General features: G+C 34.6%; 1 protein-coding gene across 1 annotated transcript in view; it reads left to right on the forward strand.

The window, feature by feature from the left end:
• Nucleotides 1-20261, forward strand: part of LOC113404110 (sensory neuron membrane protein 2-like) — a 79541-nt gene that overhangs the window by 28098 nt on the left and 31182 nt on the right. Inside the window, exons 4-6 of the mRNA XM_026644880.2 lie at nucleotides 4406-4666; nucleotides 7468-7706; nucleotides 7943-8124. Of these exons, the coding sequence (XP_026500665.1) occupies nucleotides 4406-4666; nucleotides 7468-7706; nucleotides 7943-8124 (682 nt within the window). The remainder of the gene's footprint in view (nucleotides 1-4405; nucleotides 4667-7467; nucleotides 7707-7942; nucleotides 8125-20261) is intronic.

Here is a 20261-nt window from a genome sequence, read left to right on the forward strand (position 1 = left end):
TACAGGCCAAACCCCCACAAAACCCTACCACCCAGTGTCTGTTCCTTTTTTAAAAAGTGCAGCTGCTAATGTAATCATCTTCTCGAATATATTTTGCTATAAAATATATAACCGTAATATTAGTAATGTGAAAAACAGATTGAAATTTGAAATGTGGAACTTTTGCCGTGTATTTAAGGTGGGTGGATGAGTGGGCGGAGTTACACGTGTCGAGCTTGGAAATGCCCTGTATATAGAATAAAGTAAACATGCACATATAAATTCAAAACATGGACATAAAATTCACAACTATCTGTACAATAATATTTCAAATGTATTTTATGACGTAGGAATCAAATCATATCGAAATATTAAAAACTATTTCCATTTCTTTATTTTCTCGATTCCATCTCCTGTGAAAACTTAAACGAGCGTCTTTTTAACATTATGTATGCATTATTATACAAAAATATGACGTTTGGACGCGTACGAGTTTGTACCGGAGTCGGAGAAACTGATGGGCATGAAGCTATATCGATAAACGTAACACGATAACAGACCCGATATTTTTTTACAAAATGTAAGAAACTAAACTACTGCCGGGTAGTATAGTGCTCTCGTTTAGTTAGTTTAGGAGTTGGTCAAGTATAAAAGAGGAGCCTAAGTCCTTTAGGAGTTCATGGTTGCTTTATAAAAAAAACAGTTCAATAGCGGGCTATGAAAAAGCAATAGACACACAAAGTTCCTTTCGTATAATATCAGCTTAGATAGGACGACACGCCGCCCGGAATCGCCTACGCGCGTATGTGTGTATTAAATCATGTATTTACGAGTATGCGACTAAGCAGTCCAACATTTTGTTTCAAAATAAAATAATTATTGAACAGAATTTGTAGATACGAATTCAGTGTGAATAGCTCAGTACCACAAGCAGTGCTCAGTATGTTACACCGGTTGCACTATCAGTACGCAGCCCGTAAACGAATCACTGGTGCCACTAATCGTAATATTGTCAAATGTATTTACGCTATTTCTGATACGTAATATTTTAAGTAAAACTAGTGGTACCCACCCAGTACCGTGCTCATCAGTTAATTTTCAGTATTGTTGTGTTCCGGTTTGAAAGGTGTGTGAGGCCGTGTAACCACAAGACAAGGGATATCCCATGGTTCCCACGTTTGCTGTCACATTGGTGATGTAAAGAATGGCTAATATTTCTTACAGCTCCAATATCTATGGGCAGTGGTGGTGGTGACTACTTACCAACAGGTGGACCGTATAACATAAAAAGTAAATTGTAATTGAAGATTTTAATAATACGCACGCTGACTTAAAACACTTTAGCGATTGGTTCGCTAAATCCGATATTTCATTAATTAGCTGCACTCTCGTCGTTGAGCGTATTAAACGCGGTATGTAGGCGCGCTCGTACATCTCGCTTGATTGAAATTATTATCAGTGACAACGTAGGTATTCGGTTTCGATAACAGTCTGTTTTTGTATTGTTACTATTGAGTTATTTGTCTTATTTATTTTATTCTTATTAACTTTATACGCAATTGTCATAATAGTTAATCGGCAGAGTTGCAGGGACTATAACATAGTCTATTGGCGTCTTAACAATAGATACTATTAATCGAAGACGATGAGATTAAGACGGTCAACTTTACTACTTTGTATGATTCGATATACTTTGCGTGTTCGTTTGTCAGTTGTAGCTATTCTACTTGATCATGCTTTAGTGTTTCTCGGCAGTACGTACTCATAACTAGACTGCATCTATAGTCTAGTGGCTACAAATCCCGCGGTCCTGGAATCGAATCCAAGGTCAGGACGATAAGAATTTATTATGTTTTTCAGTCGATAATTCTCAGCAACAGCCCCGGAATCTGGAAGTTGGAGGTTCCATTGGTCCGGTTGCGTCAGATTTACCATCCGATTTGATTAGAAAAGAGAGCGCGCCTGAGTCTTCGAAATCGGTCCGGTTGATATCATCATCAACATTACATTTGATTTAGTGACTAGCTTAAAGTGCTGCAGATCCTGGGTACTGGGCTCAAATGCTGAGTCATTGAGTTTTTCCGATTTTTTTGAGTCGTTTTTACAGTCCCGTCCAACTATGAAAATGCAGCTGTGTTTTCGCTCACTGTAATGCACTTTACGCCCCCAGCACTGTTGTCTAGTGTCATTTGATAATGGCGTCCGTGACTAAAATCAGGAGAACATCCTATTACAATCACGACGAAGACGTTACTCGATCCATTTAGTTTAGAAATACACATTCGGTATTCAAAAATACTTTGAAAATTGAGTTAGTTCTTATGTTACAGTTACTGAATATAAAATGTCTTCGACATATAGAAGCACACATCGAGATAGAAGAAATTTAGTTTTCATACATGTACAAGAATAAAGCCTTCATTAAATATACGTCTTCAATATACGAGTATCTGATGATGAGAGGTGTGAATATGATTTCAAAATCGAGTCGCGTATCTTTACATAGTATAAAACAAAGTCGCTTTCTCTGTCCCTATGTCCCTTTGTATGCTTAAATCTTTACAACTGCGCAACGGATTTTGATACGGTTTTTTTTAAATAGATAGAGTAATTCGAGAGGAAGGTTTTTGTATATAATACATAGAAAATATAGTTAAGTAACACTGATCATTTTAAAAGTTTCTAATGTGATGTCGTAAATTTATAAATTTTTTGCGCTTACATTGTAAACGCTGGCTGAACCCTACTAGATAGATCAAAATAATGTACTACAGAATTGTACACCTCAAAAATGTCTACAAAAAAGGCCGCAATGGTATGTGTCTATCTGTTAGTGATAACCCACAATAAAATTTTTTTGGTATTTAATTTTTACCACAAATATTGGCTAATTTTCTAAGCGATTTTAATCTATACAGCATTAATCCTTATCCAATGAAATACCTTAAATACATTGTTGATTTAATATTGATCTATATGGCCTTTTACAGCATATGATTTAAATGAATATTTTCGAAGATATTACAGATTTAAAAATTGCGTTTGTGGTGGTACCGGCCGGCCGGGGCGGCGGGAGCGTGCTATAGGTGCGTCGGAGGCCGCGGTTCTCCCTGTAGCACTTTGATTTTAGCAGCGATCGGACGCGGTTATTATCGGAGCTCTCTAGCGAGGGAAATAACAATCCATGCTTGCTGTAAAAGGTTGAAAAGGGGGATGAAAGGTTGTAAGTTGTTGAAAATATTGTGATGTTTAGAATTTTTAGACCTAGAAGCATAAAACTTATATTTTCGGCTGTACACTTATAAAATAACATATCATGACTCCCACTCAGGAGGGAATTTTGGATATTCTACCCCTAAATGGGTGAAATAGGGGTTGAACGTTCGTATGGAATTTTTTAAGTTAGAAACATGAAACTTTATTTTTGGGATACTGATTAAAGAGGAGTACATACTTATCTAAGTGTTTCTGAATATTCTACCCTTACGGGGGTGATATAAGGGTTGAAATTTTGTATAGAAATCTGTCATTTTTAAGATAGAAATATGAAACTATTTTTGGGATACTGATCAAAAATGAGTTGATTCGCATTTAAGCGTTTCTGGATATTCTACCCTAAGGGCTGAATACACACCAATGTGGTATACAAAGAGGTATTACATTAACGTAACATTTTAAGTTAATTTATAAATATATTCATATTCTGCGCGGGCAAAGCCGCGGGTAACAGCTAGTAAATTATAAAGTATTTTAGGATACAAAGAATAATTAGCTGTCCTATAATCTGTAGGAGAAAAAAACGCAATCTATATGCTGATTAGCGCGCAGCGCGCACAAAGCAACCCCCTCCTCCCACTGTAAACAAGCGTAAGTATCAAAATACCTATGTACGTATAACCGACGGAACGTACTTTCCTAAAACCTCTTCCCGAGTTATAAATTATAACAGAATATAAAGTTATTGGCATAAACATGGATGGGCCCTAGGTCGTAGACAATTGTGTTAAATGCTAGGAAAAAAGCATTCAATTAAGTCCAAGCTGGCTCGTAACGGGCTGTAATATGATATATTTTTTTACCTTCAATACGTATTAGTAATTTTAGGAAGCAGTTCCTAGTGTTTTTATGTTACGATATATGCATTATATATAAATAAATTTGTCGTATACTAACTATGTCGAAGGATTTCACAGGAACTAAGTTTCGTACTGTCTTAAATAATATTCCGAACTCAATAATTTCCAAACACCGAAGTTGATAGGATCGAGAAATTTGCAACAAAACTTCTGTTTACGCTGCTCCGAGGGAAGCGCATCACAATATTAAATAAGAACTTGTACGTGCTAATGTAGTTGAAAATACATTGCAACGTTCATTAAAACTTATGATATTTTATGATACTTAACGTTTCCTTTTTATTCCGCAGGGCATCTTACAGACGGCCGAACGGATGTTCCCAAATCTAATGGGAGCTATGGCAGCCGCTTTGAATGGTATCTTCGGAGAAAATAACGGTCCCATCATGACTGTACGAGTCGGGGATTTGTTGTTCGACGGTATCCCTATCTGTAAGAATCCTGGCATCATCGGAGGTATAGCGTGCATGCAGATCAGGTCTTTGGCCGCTAACGTGAGGAACATAGAGGAGAAAGATGATGGTTCCTTGGAATTCACCCTTCTGCGATACGTAAGACCTCTCTGCACTACTTATATAATCGGTTTTTTTTTAATTGACATGCTTTTTGTAATGATATAAGTTATTAATATTTTTAAACTTGTTTGGTCTTATAACGCAAAAATACGTGTCTTCTACAATCACAGGCTAGAAATGGCTTTTATATAAACTCAAGATAATGACCTTGTTTGTACAAAACGTCTGGACGAATGAGAATAATTGTCGAGAAGTAGTCAAATTTAGAGGTCACACTTTCTCTGCGAATGTTTACTGCGGCGCTCAGTTTAGAAAAAAGTGGTTTATCGAGTTCAATATTTTCACCATTGTCAACCGTGCATTTGCTCTCGACTACACAGAAGTCTCGGATACTGAAATCAGTTACTTCAAATACTCTTTGATACTAACGATATTACTTCTAGTAGGAAGTGCACCTTGTACCTAAAATGTTTTTTTTTTATTTCTATTAAAAGCATCCATATGGAAGCGTTATTACCAGCAATGTAAAAAATATACCTTTATTTATATAACCGAGTAAATCCTACTTGCGAAATGGATTAAAAAACATGCATGAACAAAAGATAATTCCTCTGGAGCTGCTATTGACAGTCTGAAAGACGCGCTAATTGAATAAAAGCACGTTTGGGGAGGCGTATGGGGGAAACCGGACTAAGCCAGCATTCGATGCATTACAGTATGATTTTATTTTAAAAATACTGAGAAACGAACTTATTGCGTTAATGGGTCTTTTATAGAAATGAACAATGCTTTTACATGTGGAAACCATCTTGTTTGGATTCTTTTATGATATAAGTCCTACGTTGCTACTTTCGGAAGCATTGTAGCGTTATGAGAAAGTAGTCATCGACAACTCCTCAGAAACTTATTCGAGGAGTGCTCTTGTCGATGCGAATTGAAGTTTAATATTGCTACTGGATTTATTTGTACATTTTAGTTCCATTTCTAATACTTGCACGTTACAAAAGATAACATATTGTTCTTTGAAATAATTGACTTGAAGAATTTTTAATATCAATTTAAAATGTATTTTTAAGCCTATCAACAATAATGGATTATATATTTAAACATTATTTAGGCATTTTGGAATCTGTTTTAGTATTCCATTCTAATGACAAGGCTCTGAGGCATCGTATTCAGTAAGAACTCACTTTGTATATGACTCGTGACATATGGAAAAACGATATACAGTCATACGCTAGGCTGGTGCCTCATACTCTAACTTTTGTAATTATTACTAATGTCCGCACGCGGCTTCGTCAGCTGCGGATGTCAGTGGGTCTTTTTCTGTAGCAATGGCCAATGATTATGGAAAATTAGAAAAAATTGAAGCTCATGTCAAAAAAAAATAGACAAATAAGGCTTATCGATCAGTACGAGATTATATTAAAGGTAAAAAATCATGGACATAGTATTATTTGATATTGGCATATTATTTTATATTTATCAATATAATTATAATTTTCTGACATGCTCTTTGAGTGAAATGGTGAAAAAGAGTAAGTACTGAGTTTCTTGTCGATTCTTCTCAGTATATCCTACTCTCCGAACGGGCGGCAGCTTTACACTTACTTCGACACTGTGACATGAGGAAAGTGCTTCTATAAGACTACTCAAATAAAGAATATTTTGATTGTTAGAATTCTAGAACGGAACAAACGAACTCACTTTCACTTTTTTTATGTAGGTATACCTAATAGGAGAGTCATCGTCGGTTATCACTGTGTGAAATTATATGATTGTGTTCTGCGTTGGATTCTAGTTTATTCGTACAATAAAGCTCTACGGATTACCTACACAATAGTACAAGCAAACCCGTCGCCGGACGTTGTCTGCCATGTTTTATATTGATACTATAACCTCTCTAAAATGTTGGATAAGTTTTAAGTTTTTCATTCAGGGAAATGTTTTTGTTTGTTACTTTGAATATAAATGTCGGAATTGGATGCGACATTGACTACGGTCATTATCAAAATTGTAGGATCACGAATCAAAATGGCGTATCACCTGATGTCATCAGTCGGTTGTCAACATTTCGCGACTGAGATATCAAGTGAATTGCACTTTTGACGTAATAACAAAGAGATGCGTCGAATTTTGTATCCGCTTTTGTTGCGTCCCTATACACACGCGCTGTACCCTGCGCGCTCCGTCTGCCTTTTGTTAGCTTTTTAATCTGAGTTTAACACATGGACAGCATTTCAAACTCGCCATCATTGCAAATGAATTGTAATAAATATTGTCTTTAACCAGAGGGGTTTTAAAAATGCAATTTAGGCAAATAATTAAATTTGAAATCATGTGCGGGCCCTGGGGCGCAAATTATCCCTCGCGCTCTCGGCGCCCTAATTATATCTAGTTTTTATGCAGCGTCGCTTTCAATACTTGCAAGGGTTGTGTCTGAAAAACTGTTTTATTTGTAAAGCTTTATTTGCTTTACAAGATGTTTCCTAAAGGTTTTCTCCATCTCGACTTCAACACAGAGCTTAAGAGCTACACGACGGGGATCAAATGTCATAGTTATATTGTGTCATAGTATAGATTATATGTCTCTGTAAGGGACTGTAATACATAAATATAATATTTTATATCATTACAATGTTATTATACTCGTATATATGAATATTAAGCATATCTATTGTGAACGCATGAGACGACACGAGAGAACTCAATTATTATTTTTCTCTAATTAAATTACACGGGTATTTTTTAATATGAACGCTCGATTCAAAGCGAGCGTAATAAAGATTTTGCATTTTTAATGAAATGATCTACTTTTGGAATTATATTTTTTCTAGAAAAATGAAAATCCTAGTCATCAATACGTAGTTAACAGAGGAACAGTTGACGCTTTGAAGTTAGGCATAATATCCTCTTATAACGGCTCAGCCTATCTCGGGAACTGGAACCAGGACACGGAGGCTGAAGAGTTCGAGACCAACGTGTGCAACAAGATCAGGGGCACCGACTCAGGCGTATTCCCTCCTTTTGTTAACCGGTCCGAATCGATATATGCTCTTAACATGGATATTTGTAGGTGAGTTTATTTATGGGACATACATATATATTGTATAAAAAGAAATAAGGACTCTACAACTATCAACTTCCGCTACTTCAATATGAGTTTGTTATATTATGTTCAGTATTCGCAACACAGATATCGAACAGAATTAATACTCGTAGCTTTAACGTAATCATTTGTTCGACAGGAATATTTTTTAGGTCTTGTAAGTGGCACTTGCACTCACAAATTATCATATTTTTATGACGTAGGAGCGTCGAGCTGCGTTATGAAGGTGATACTTCATACGAAGGAATTCCTGCGGCGAGATTTGCAGCCAACGAATGGCTTCTAGACAATAATGAGGGTTGCTACTGTCTCAACACGACCACCGGCATAACAGCCGAGAATGGCTGCCTGCTCCACGGCGCAATGGAATTATACAGCTGCGTCGGTGAGTGCAACGATTATCTGACTACCTACGGTTATATAATAAGTCTTATCTCCTCCGCCTCCCCTCCAACCTCCCACAGACTTACAATAATCCTCTTTGCAATAGTGTTCTCGACATTATTATAATATCTTTGAAATATTTAATAAAAAATTTAAATTGATTTGAATATAACAATTTAAAAAGCACTTTAAATGTACTTTTAAGTATATTGTTTTTTCTCCTAAACATTTTATACAATCTCTTTGATTGGGAAAGGTAAAAATGTTGCTACAGTAGAAAAAGATTTTAACATTGATGAAATAGTCATATAAAGAGGTCTGATCCTGATACAATTTTCTTTCAAACAAGTTATTTACAGGAGGCATTACTCTAAAAACGCGAAAAAGAGCAAGAAGACCCATATCGCAGCAACTGAATTAAGTGAAAAGAACATTTATTACGCGACGTACTTTCTAAAGTATAATCAACGAAGCTAGAATATTGCTATTAGGTATTTTGCGAAAATAAAATTACAGAACGATTTCAAAAGATTTTTACATTTTACTGTATACATTTATAAAATTAAACGCGTGTAATCATTGAAATAACTTTAAGGTTATTTGTCGTATCTCAATTAAAATGTCTCTAATTTCAAATAGGACTCGTAGTCGCCGTAAAAGAGCCGCCACCAGCTGATATCAATTAAGATATAGTATTAGATAACATTTCTCTTATTTCTTACTTACTTTTTAGTTAGAAATCCCATCCCGTCTTTGTTACGTAACATACAATATTTTACAAGTTACACGCAGCCTTGCAATGTGTTACTGCATGACTTAACAAACTATTATTACAAATATATCAAAAGATGTTTTATTTTTCTATATGCCATAAAATAAAAGCTAGTACTTTTTATTCTATTCGTCTGTTATAGTCGGAGAAACGAGAATAATTCCAAAAATTATCATATAAGGAATTATTTTTTCATCAAATGTACCATCCCCGAAAAAATGGAATGTTTATAAGTTTTCGCATCCCTATAACTGCTGACCAATTTAATTAATCCTATCAAGTTCCCAGCCTGCATGTCCTATTAATAAAAACCTTGTTTAATTATAGGCAGCGCGAGGGGTACCTTTCATTTAGCAATATTCGTGAAGCATCGGGTGTCCACGTGGGGGCAAATATGCTCAACCAAACTTCAGGTTGTAGAATTAAAACCGATAGTAGTAATATTTAAACTGTTCGCCAACTGGTCGAAATTACATTATCGTTATTAAAAATTTAAGATAAACAAACATACACCGCGTGATTCGAACATATTTTCCTACGTTTATTGCCAACTGTCTTTATCGTTTTCACTAAAGTATCGGTATCTAATAAAGCAAAAAGGAAAAACGATTGACAAACAGAGTACAGTAGAATAAAGTACTGAACTATTTAGCTGATATTTACACAATGATTGTAACACGACTGACAAATATCAAGTATGGTATCTATGATGTGCGAGTGGTACTACCACCAATAACCCACAATAATCATTTTTTATCCTTTACTTTTCACGAGAAATAAGGGTATATTTTCGAAGTGATTTTAAGCAATACAGCATTAACCGTTATCCAATTAGGTACCTTAAGTACATTGTGCTTTTCATATTGATCAATATGGCTCTCTACAGCATGTAATTTTTAATGAATATTTTCGAAGATATTACAGATTTAAAATGCAGAGGCATAGCGGTTTGTATTGTCTAATGACTGAAAAACTATGTATATAATAACATTATGTAGTATATTTAGTATCAGTGTTGCTCCCGTGCGAAGCCGGGGCGGATCGCTAGTAATGTATATTTTTAATTCAACTTCAATATTGACGTTATCTCTGTGTAGAAATGTTGTATTGAGCTATTTGTTTATTATCAGCTATGAGCTATCCGCCAGTAAGCAAACATCTCTCAAAGTAAAAAGTACGAAATATATGTTATTGAGAACAGCAGATGCGAGCGACGTCGCAAAAGAAAACAAACATTATAATAACAAGCAGACTTGTTGACTGTAAGAGAAGAGCACGCACGAGGGCGACGATGTAAATACTGCGCAATTTATTAACTTATCGACTTTTCCTCGGAGCGTAGTCAATCGAAAATGGCATCGTGTGAACTGAGGGTTACGTAGTTTTTTGATACTCACGTATACGTATGTGTAAAATAATCTCATGTCGACTGACAAATAGTCTGTCTGTAACAGACTGCTTGAAAATCAACGTGGATCGGTTTTAATCATTCATATATTATATTATTATTGTTATGTATAACAAACTAAGCAGCTTTAGCTGAGGAGTCTATATCAATTGCGTCTTCATTTATTTATATAACTGTTTAATCTATTTTGGAATTGAGTAATTGAGGTTGCAATCACGACATCCTTGGGCGACGTATGCCAAGAAGGCACAGCTTTGTTGGTGGGATAGTGCTTTAAGGGACTTTATTATTTCATTTGAGGTACTTATGGGAGCAGCTACATCAGACATAGCTAAACGGTATGTATAAATATTGGAAGTTGATGACAGTTGACATTTAATACTAAATTAATCATTTATTATCTGTTCCATTCAAACGACATATCTTTTTTTTAATTTATACTTTTCGTGCGCACAGCTTAGTGGCTAAGGTGAGATGTGATACGCCCCTTTCGTTTAACCGAATGTTCTTTGAACGGTACAGTCCAGGAGTAAATTGCATCGAAAAGTAGGTTGAGTGTGTATCAAGCGCGACAGTGCAGTTGAGAACTAATAACGAACATAGAACACGAGCGTTTATCTTTAGATTTTGACGCCGGCAAATCACTATTCAAACTATTTTCAGTACTTTTGACACGTGCAACTTATTCCTTTCCTATGTATTGACATTAGTTTTTAGTACGTTATGTTTTTTTTTTAATAGTAGGCAGACTGGTGAAATGGCATTTTGGTAAATGTTTGACGTTGACGTTATAAGAAATATTAACCATTTCTTACATCGTAATTGTGACACCAATCCTTGAAACTAAAACCTATAGGTGGTAGTATTTTAATATCGACGATTCAAAAACGCTTCGTTGCGAAGTTTACTTCAATAAAATTGATTTGATTTGGTTTGAGTTATAAATTCAAACTGGAACGTAACATTTTACTTTGCGTTAGAATAACTGATGAGAACAGGCCTTCATTACCTTTAATTAAATATATATTCAAATATTAAGTATTTCAATATATGTGTACCGCGAGTCTCTGTGTGAGTAGAAACAGTTGTTTTGTTAACCGTGTCCATCAATACCGTCCCTGCTTAACACTCAAACACGCTGTACCGGGTGGGAACATACAAATGCATTCTCGAGGAGGGTGGACTTTAGGCAGCGGCCGGTCATAAAAGTTTGGCAAAAGATTTTAGTTGCAGTGTTATAAAACGTGCTGCACCGAAAACAAAAGGGCTGCCTGCTGTGCGAATACAGCATAAATTAATACGAAAAAACAAAATTGAAATAAAAAAAAATAGATCATGGTTGTATTTGAAATTAATCTCGACAGAGAAGGCCTTCATGCTATCTACATTATTTCAACTTGCCGCTAAATGACGCTGCAGCACATCAACTCTATTAGTATATATTTACAAGGAAAACAAAGTCTGCTGCTTGTCTATATAATCTATGTATTGCATATAACTGATACATAGCATATAATATTGTTTATGTCGTAATACCATAAACACTTTACCAGTGCCAGTATACCATGAAACAGATTCAGCTAAAATTTTAAACAATACCTACCTTACGCCTGTTTAGGATATTTTGTCGACATTAAACAAGAATCCTGACAATTAGTTTATAATTTTCTATGGTTATAAATATAAGAACAATGATAAACATTTCTCGCTCTATTGATTCGAAGATCAGAAGTCATAACCTTATGGCTATAAACTAACGACGAAGACGGTCTCGTAAAATTTAAGATGATTTTAAGTAGTAAGATATTTATTGAAAATGCACAAAAATACTTAACATCTTAGTCTGGCAAAGCATAAGTCATGGTAGTTACTTGATAATTTTAATTATGTTTATTTTCTGAGGACAGATATAATACTATTTCAGACTAAAAATTAAAAAAAGACGTAAGGATCATCTTGTATCTATTATTTATAACCTTGGCAAATTAACTTATGTAGATATTATATTCCAAAAGCTTTTATATAAGTGAAGTTTTTAGATAACCTATGTTATTACACCGTTCGGACTGTGGACTTGGATTTCTTTTGTTCCGAAGCGCGTCGATGTAAAGCGGCTTTGTTCATAAATCCTCTGAGTGTATACAAAAGACATTAAAACTTGTACATCTTATTTGGCTGCTCAAAGTTTTAATTCAAGTTAAAGTCACGTAAGACGATTTAAAAGCCTTCAGGACTCCTGAAGCAGGCAATCACTCAAGGTCAGGTAACAATTACTCAGTTTGTTCTTTGTGTTTATAATGCATCTCACGTTCGGCGGTTACGGGAAACGTCGCGAGGAAAATGTATGTGTCGGGTGAGAAGTGAGGACCGCTGATAGTGATGCAAAATGGCTTAAAATATTTACGCCGGTACAGTCCGACGGAAAATACTATGCCATTTTAAATATTGTCGTTAAAATATTTTCAACGTTTCAATCGGATACACTAATGAAATATAAGATCTTGAGGAAGTAATCCGATAGTAAATATGTTTTTCAATATATTATGCATTAAAATTAATATTACGTGAGAATATTAAATTATTGGGTAGGGCGCTATGCAACCCGGCGGGGTAGATCCACCTCTACTCCTTATATAATATTCTTTCAGCGTCAATAGCGCAATGTCCGCCTAGCGATGTCAAAAGTCGCTGGTTCGATACTGATCCCTTTGTCTATTTTCGTCCTCACTCTCAGCATAAGGTTAAAGTTTAATTGGAGGGGTAAAAAGGAATATAAGTAATTTCTTAACTTAAGTCTTGTTGTTTGGGTCACTCACCCTGAGTAAACCAAAATTGGCGCATTGATGAAGGAATGATTAACATTTCTGCCAATGTCTATGCCCACTGAGTAATCACTTACAATTTAAAAAGTATGTTTTGGACATTGGATATTACATGAATATTGTCGAAATATGGTTTTATATCGATTACTCTATGACGCAATTGTAGAGTTATATAAATGTTTAAATGATATTTGAATCAGGAAACAGTATCAGGCAACAACGAATGGTTCATGCCCACAACAGGTGCCTCGCTGGAACAAAACAAAAACAGAAATAAGATAACTTATTATCTCGCTGATCTGACTGACCTCGCGCGTCGGAAATCTCTTTACTTTAAATGAAATAGGTATTTTAGATAGGTATTTAGTTGTATCCAGGTATAAAAGTTATTCTTCGATATTATTATTTCTTAATTCATATCAAGATTAATTTATTAATAGTGACACAATGATATACATCGGTATTTTTATACTAATCATCAATCAAGATTTTCTAATAATTAGTTAGAATATTTTATTTAGAGCAAGCTCTATGATGATATTATGATATTATGACTAAGGTATGATTGAAATAGCTCGAGCTCTAAATCCGGCTAATATTATAAATGTGTCAGTTTGTATATTTGTTACGATACCTCTAATACGGTGTAGCTATGTCAGGATAGTTATCTTATATTGAGTATTTGAGATATGGATGTTAGATATGATTGCCTAAATCGATACCCACCTACAAGTGAGCTCCACTCTCTCCACTCACTCCAAGAGATCTCGTGTTTAATAAATAATCGTGCCTTTGCAGTAGTCTCAGCCTTCTAAAAAAATGGCGGAGATGTCTCCGTTACGTGAATGTCTATGAAATATAATGCAGTTTACTCTGTGATGCAAAAATTGCGTATCCCACGCAACTGTTGCTGCCTCCCTGCCGACCGCCCACCCTCCTCTACCTCCCGATCAATAAATGTATGTAACACGATAGCAAATATTGTTATTATGAAATGTTCATTGAGATTTACTCGAAACTATTTTAAATAAATATTGAAGTTAAACAATAAATATTGTATTAAATAAAAACAAAGGAACACTGATGTGATAAACAATACCTGTATCCTACTATAGCCTACAGCCCGTGTCTCTCCCTCACACACACTGACAGACCAGCACACATTGTTATGGAGACTTATGTATAAACGCTATTACGTATACATATATAGAATTTTATTTATTTCTCAGCCTTTTCTGTCACGCGAAATTACATAGCCTAACACATTAATATAAGTAAAAACTTAGATCTCAGTAGAATATATTATTAAATAATTCCAAGTAAATAATGTTAGAATTCACAAAATACGTTATAACTTAAATTAAAATATATAAAAACGATACAAATCAAAAATTCTTCTATAAATTGTAGTTAAAAATGAATGATTTCTTGGTTACAGCTTAAGGCATTAACAGATTAGAGGCTCGTTGTGCGAGCCGTTTACTTAGTGCTGTCGTAATGATGTTTCCAGGTAACGCCTTGATTATTGTAGGAACTGCTTTATACCATAACACTCACCTTCTTGGGAATACATCAATATTCGTACTCTTTAAATAAATTATCATTCGTTTTTACTAATACCTACTGTCAGGTCATAAATACAATCATTTTTGAACAAGTTTTAAGAACAATATATTTGATATTCGTCGTCGGGATACAAGTCCTGGAAAGTAAATAGAGAAAATAAGCTCTTCTAGTGTTTCACGCTTCATCAGTCGTGATGCAGACGGTAAATTGCGAAACTCAATACCTATTAGCTCAGACGTTCTTGCATGTTTATTTTGTTCCCTTAGGATAACTTGATCGTTTATTCTCGAGAAGATTCTAAATAAAAACAAATGATTTCTCTAATAACGCTTAAACAAATATTGCGTTGTTTCTCAAATTATGCACAAATTTAATAAATAATTGAATTTTACGCAATACTGAGAGCGCAATAAGCGAGGTTGCGTTTTGATTGTCGGATACACGTCCGTCGTCCAACAATTATGTCAATCTAATAATCCACGAATCCACTCGTCTCTGTGCGACTAAGTAACTGCGTATACGTAGTGATTAATTCCGCGTGGATAATGGTGTAACGGCTTACGCAGCTTATGTATTAATTATATTCCAGACTGTACTTAATGTATTATGATGACGTCCTCTTAACCGAGGCCGACCTCAAGAGAGGTTAGCCAGTTACGAGGGACATATTATCGTACACAATTGCGTGCGTAACACAGATGCACTCTCGATTCCCTCATTCTCATAATCCGATACGACCGGAAGTTCAAGTGGCCGTAGGAGTTTCGTGCTTTCCGAGGCACGGGAGTGTTCACACTGCCAATTTCCAGACTCTGGGATACTACTGAGGATATTTCGATCGAAATACCGAATATTTTTTATCGGCCCGTATTATGGTTTGAACCCATGAGAACAGTAACCATACTAACCATTAGACTAACGAGGCACTCTCATAATGCATGAGACTAAAATATGTGTATTTTTTACCGAAAATTACTGCCTGACCGTATTAAATTTACAAAAAAAAAATTAAAATAAATTTTAATTTTGGAGGTCACGAGTACAACTTTCTACCGAACCTTTCACTCGAAAACGGCTTAATCGAAAACATCACTTGAATTAATTATTATAAGTACAATTTTTCTGGACTTGTATATATAAATAAATCAAGAAGATAAGCTTGAGAAAGCCTTGCTGCTAAAATACCCTCAACATTTAAGAAATGTAAATTGCGCGCTGATTACCGTTTTTAATTAACGCCCACTATTTCTTCGCTTATCGCGTGCCAATAAATAAAATAATTAATTAACTTACTTGATATTAACCACATAATTTGCAATTATTTCTTTTCCTAAATGTTGTCTGGAAGAGATAAAGTCTTATATCCCTTGTGACTGTAGTATCACTCTACCCTTGAATACGAAACGTAACAATAATAAAAATATATCTTTTGGCGGTAGAATAAATGATTAGTCGTCTTTACCCACCCAGGCGGGCCTGCACTGAGCACACTCACCAGGCGGAGCGAGGCGCCTGTTGCACCTCATGCTAATTTATACATTCTGATAATTTATACCTTCATCACGTAAACAAGGCATTGTTAGCTGGAGTGCAACGCAGAATAAATAAGTAAATTTGCTTACGGACGGCGGAAACTATACACGTTTCTATGGACAGGAATGATATGGTATATCTTTTTTTTAAAAACAATACTTTTATTTAGATAAGAATTATGAGCAAAAAAAATAGTAAGATACTCTACAAATCATGATACTTGGAATGGTGGCAAGGATGCAAACAGCATTTCCACGTATAATTACTTCTGTCTGAATGCACTGCTGCGTTATCTTCAATAAATAAATGATTACTACACAAGATGTATACATTTTGCAATTAGATTAATCTGTGTTAAGGCGTTGTTAAATTAGGTTAGGCAAGTTTATATAAGAAATTAATTATAATACAGTCAATTGCTTATCCGAATTAATATTTATATTCAGTCTGTTCTAACCGTACCGAGTACAAAAAAAAATGGGAACTGTAAGAAACTGGCTGTCATTACAAATAATACGAATTGTTATTTATTACTTTATAAAATAAATGGCTCATTTTCACTTTATACTTCGTACTACATAATAAAATCATTATATATGTAGGTAATTTAACGTGGGAACTGATAGATCTATACAACTAGGATTTAAGCTAAGCTAAAAATAATTAATCCATTCTTGTTTACGAGAGTTCTTCACAGAATGTATGTTCTTGGAGTCCGTGTCGATAATGATACCGGTGATAAGAAATAGTTATCATTTATGTACTGCCGTGTGCCAGATCGACGGTTGACTTCAGCACCGGGTCTTAAGTCTTCTTAAGTCCACACTACCAAGAGTTGAGCACTTCCCAATAGTATATCTAAATAGTATAAAGTAATATAAATTAATACACTTGTATTAATATACACGACATTGTGTTAATATGGTTATACTTTACGGTTCACAAGTAACTACCCAGATTCAATATAGTTTCGACCACAACGTAATCAAAACCCCGTTAATTAATAATGGATAATCGCTTTGATAATGAACCTTCCTGATTAGAATACTTATTTATTAATTAAATCGCTTAGAAATACCAAGTATTTTCTAGCGATCCCATAAATTTTGTTAATATAAATAGTTCTGTTAAAAAAAACTATAATTAATAAGGCACATTTCTCAAGAGAAGATTATAATAAAGACGACAAAAAAGCGTAGAGTTAGTGCTTGGTGTGCTTCAAACAGGTTATATTGTATGTATTTAATTGTTTAATCTTGTATTTTAAAATTGCAGAGGAGTAACTACTGATTTTTTGGTGGTTCCTCTCGGTTTAGTCGTTATTCCGAACTTGCGGTAGATTTGCATTTAATACAATTGTGAAAGATGAGAATTCAAAATGGTTTATAAAAGCTCTGTTGAATAAAATATATTTTTTAATTTTATCACCTGTGAAATATATTGTGAAAAATAGTGTTCATTTCATTATATGTTTTATGTCCCCGTGCAAACATAAAAGCATTGTTATATAATAGATGTAATATTAGATTAATTATTATTTTGTAGCAAACAAGACTGGTTACTGTTTAATTATAATTAAAATTACAGTGTATTCAACTTAATCAAATATAGAGTTCGATCTATGTCGGTTTTTATTTATTTTTATTATGCTTTAAAGAATAATAATTTATCAAATCAGCCTTTTGTTAGTTTCCGTTTGGGCGTGTTTCAGGTGTCTTGTCTGTATCCCTGATAACAGGTATATAAAAAACATGATGATCGGCATAAAACAAACTCATTTTTCCATTTATAATATTTCTAGCTGAACCCGCTGCTTTAACCGCGCGATATTTATTTGTTTGTTCCTTCTTTAATTCCTTTGTTTAATCAAATTTATTGTTTAGGTGGGTGTTACTCAAAATGAAGTTGAATGTGTAATTTTGTAAGTTAATCATGAATTAGAAAATGATACAAATCAAGAGGACAGCTAGAACGTTAATAATTAATACTCACAGTACTCGTACTTCTCAAAACATCTAGATAGGTAATCAAACAGTTCTAGGGAGGACGATGTAGGACTGGACAGATCGTCGACTTAAGAAATTAACTCCGGAGGTAAATTTCTCCGAGGAATCGAAATGTGATTAATGCAAGGACGCTGCAAAAGTAGATTAGATCGAATTATAGAAATTCTATTATGAAATCAATTTAAGCCGAATTTTAAAATACATAAGGTCAGAGGGCGTTTTTCCAGTAGATGAAGTTTGGAATTCGGCCGTCACCCGTGCCTCGGAAACCGTGTAAAGCCGAGTTACTACACATAAGATTATTCACGCTCAAAATAATACTGAAAAAATAAATAAAAACTTACTAAGATGTGCTAAATGCTAATATGTGCTTATTACTTTAATATAGTTTCAAACGTCATACTCCGCTAATGTCTATCGGCAGTACTGACCACTTACCATCAGTTCATTTCACCGTCCACCTACGTATTCCATTAAAAAAGCATGTAACATATCCCCTTAGGATAACTTATAATTCCGTAACGTATAAATGAATGAACTAATTTTATTAGTCAAACGAATAAATCGAACGTTGCTAGAATATTGGGGGAACGAAGGCTTCACTTTCAGTACAAAACAAACAATAATACTAACCACCGTATGAAACCTGACTTTTTAATTAAGCCATAAATGTGCTTCCGACCTCTCGATGAAATCATGATTTATAAACATGGAACAGGATTGCATATGGATATTGACTCGGTTCGATGGTTTCAGTGTTTCTATTGTATTTTGTAAGACACCTCGTCTTACGAGTTTTACGAACTGGACTGAAATGTGATACTGGTTTCAAGTACATACCTACATCATTAGTGAACAATTTTGTATTAATAATTTTCAGTATTAATACAATCACTACTAATTTAATGTGGGTAGCGACTTCTAACCGAGGGAGCTTTTGTCCAACAGTGGGACTTAAGCAGGATATTACGGCTTTTAAAGATTTTTCTATTAGGTTCTAAAACTTGTGTTCTATTATGATTTAAATAAAGGATAATAAAGCTACTTATAATTTTTTGGTAAAAATGAATGTAAAATAGATTTAAATGGTTTTTTTCGCTCTAATCCGAGCGCAGTCCGGCGTTAACTTCATCAGAGGGTAGTTAAAAGTACATAAAATGCAACTCATTAGGGCACGTGATATCACCCGCTTTTCCGTGTGATTAAGACTGCCCAGTGACGAAATGAATGTAAATTCAACTTTTATTTATTTCGCAATTCGTGCCCATTGACTACGACAGTTAAATAAGTATTTCTAACAAATACCTTGACATGTTATTAAACTACCGTGTCATATATATTTTTCTTTCTAATTGAATAAAATATACCGCACAATTATATCAAAAACTAGCATTCTTGCCACCATTCCACGCGGTCACGGTCTATACAGTGACTATTATTAATCTCTATTTGTATATGGTTAAGGCGTTAATGTTAACAATTCTCATGTATTCTTTTGTGATATATTTAGTCGGAGGAGCAATTGGGCCACCTGATGGTAAGTGTTCACCACCGCCAATAGACAATGGCGCTATAGGAAGTATTAATCATTCCTTACATCGCCGACTTAGTCACCCTTCAAACCGGAACAGAACAACTGAACACTGAGTACTGCTGTTTGACGGTAGAATATCTGATAAATGGGTGGTACCTACCCAGACGAGCTTGCACAAAGCCCTACCACCAAGTAAATAGATTTTTAATTATTACTTCATATTAATCCAAAGCGAGTTAAAATAACAGATATATCAACATAACTACTATATAAGTATGTACTTGCACTGGAAGTGGAATACAACTGATCGCAGACTGCTGTATATACATTTAAATTGAAGTCGTTTCAAACTGCTTAGGGTAACTACGAACTGTTAACCTTTTAAGAGATCACTCACGCATGATATATTTAATAAATAGCAAATTCTATGTTTATCTATATGTGCGCAACATTTTTATAAATAAATAAAATGTCTTGTGTAGCTCAGATAAACCGCC

Source organism: Vanessa tameamea, chromosome Z (genome assembly GCF_037043105.1).
Source record: "Vanessa tameamea isolate UH-Manoa-2023 chromosome Z, ilVanTame1 primary haplotype, whole genome shotgun sequence".
Classification (NCBI taxonomy): Eukaryota; Metazoa; Arthropoda; class Insecta; order Lepidoptera; family Nymphalidae; genus Vanessa; species Vanessa tameamea.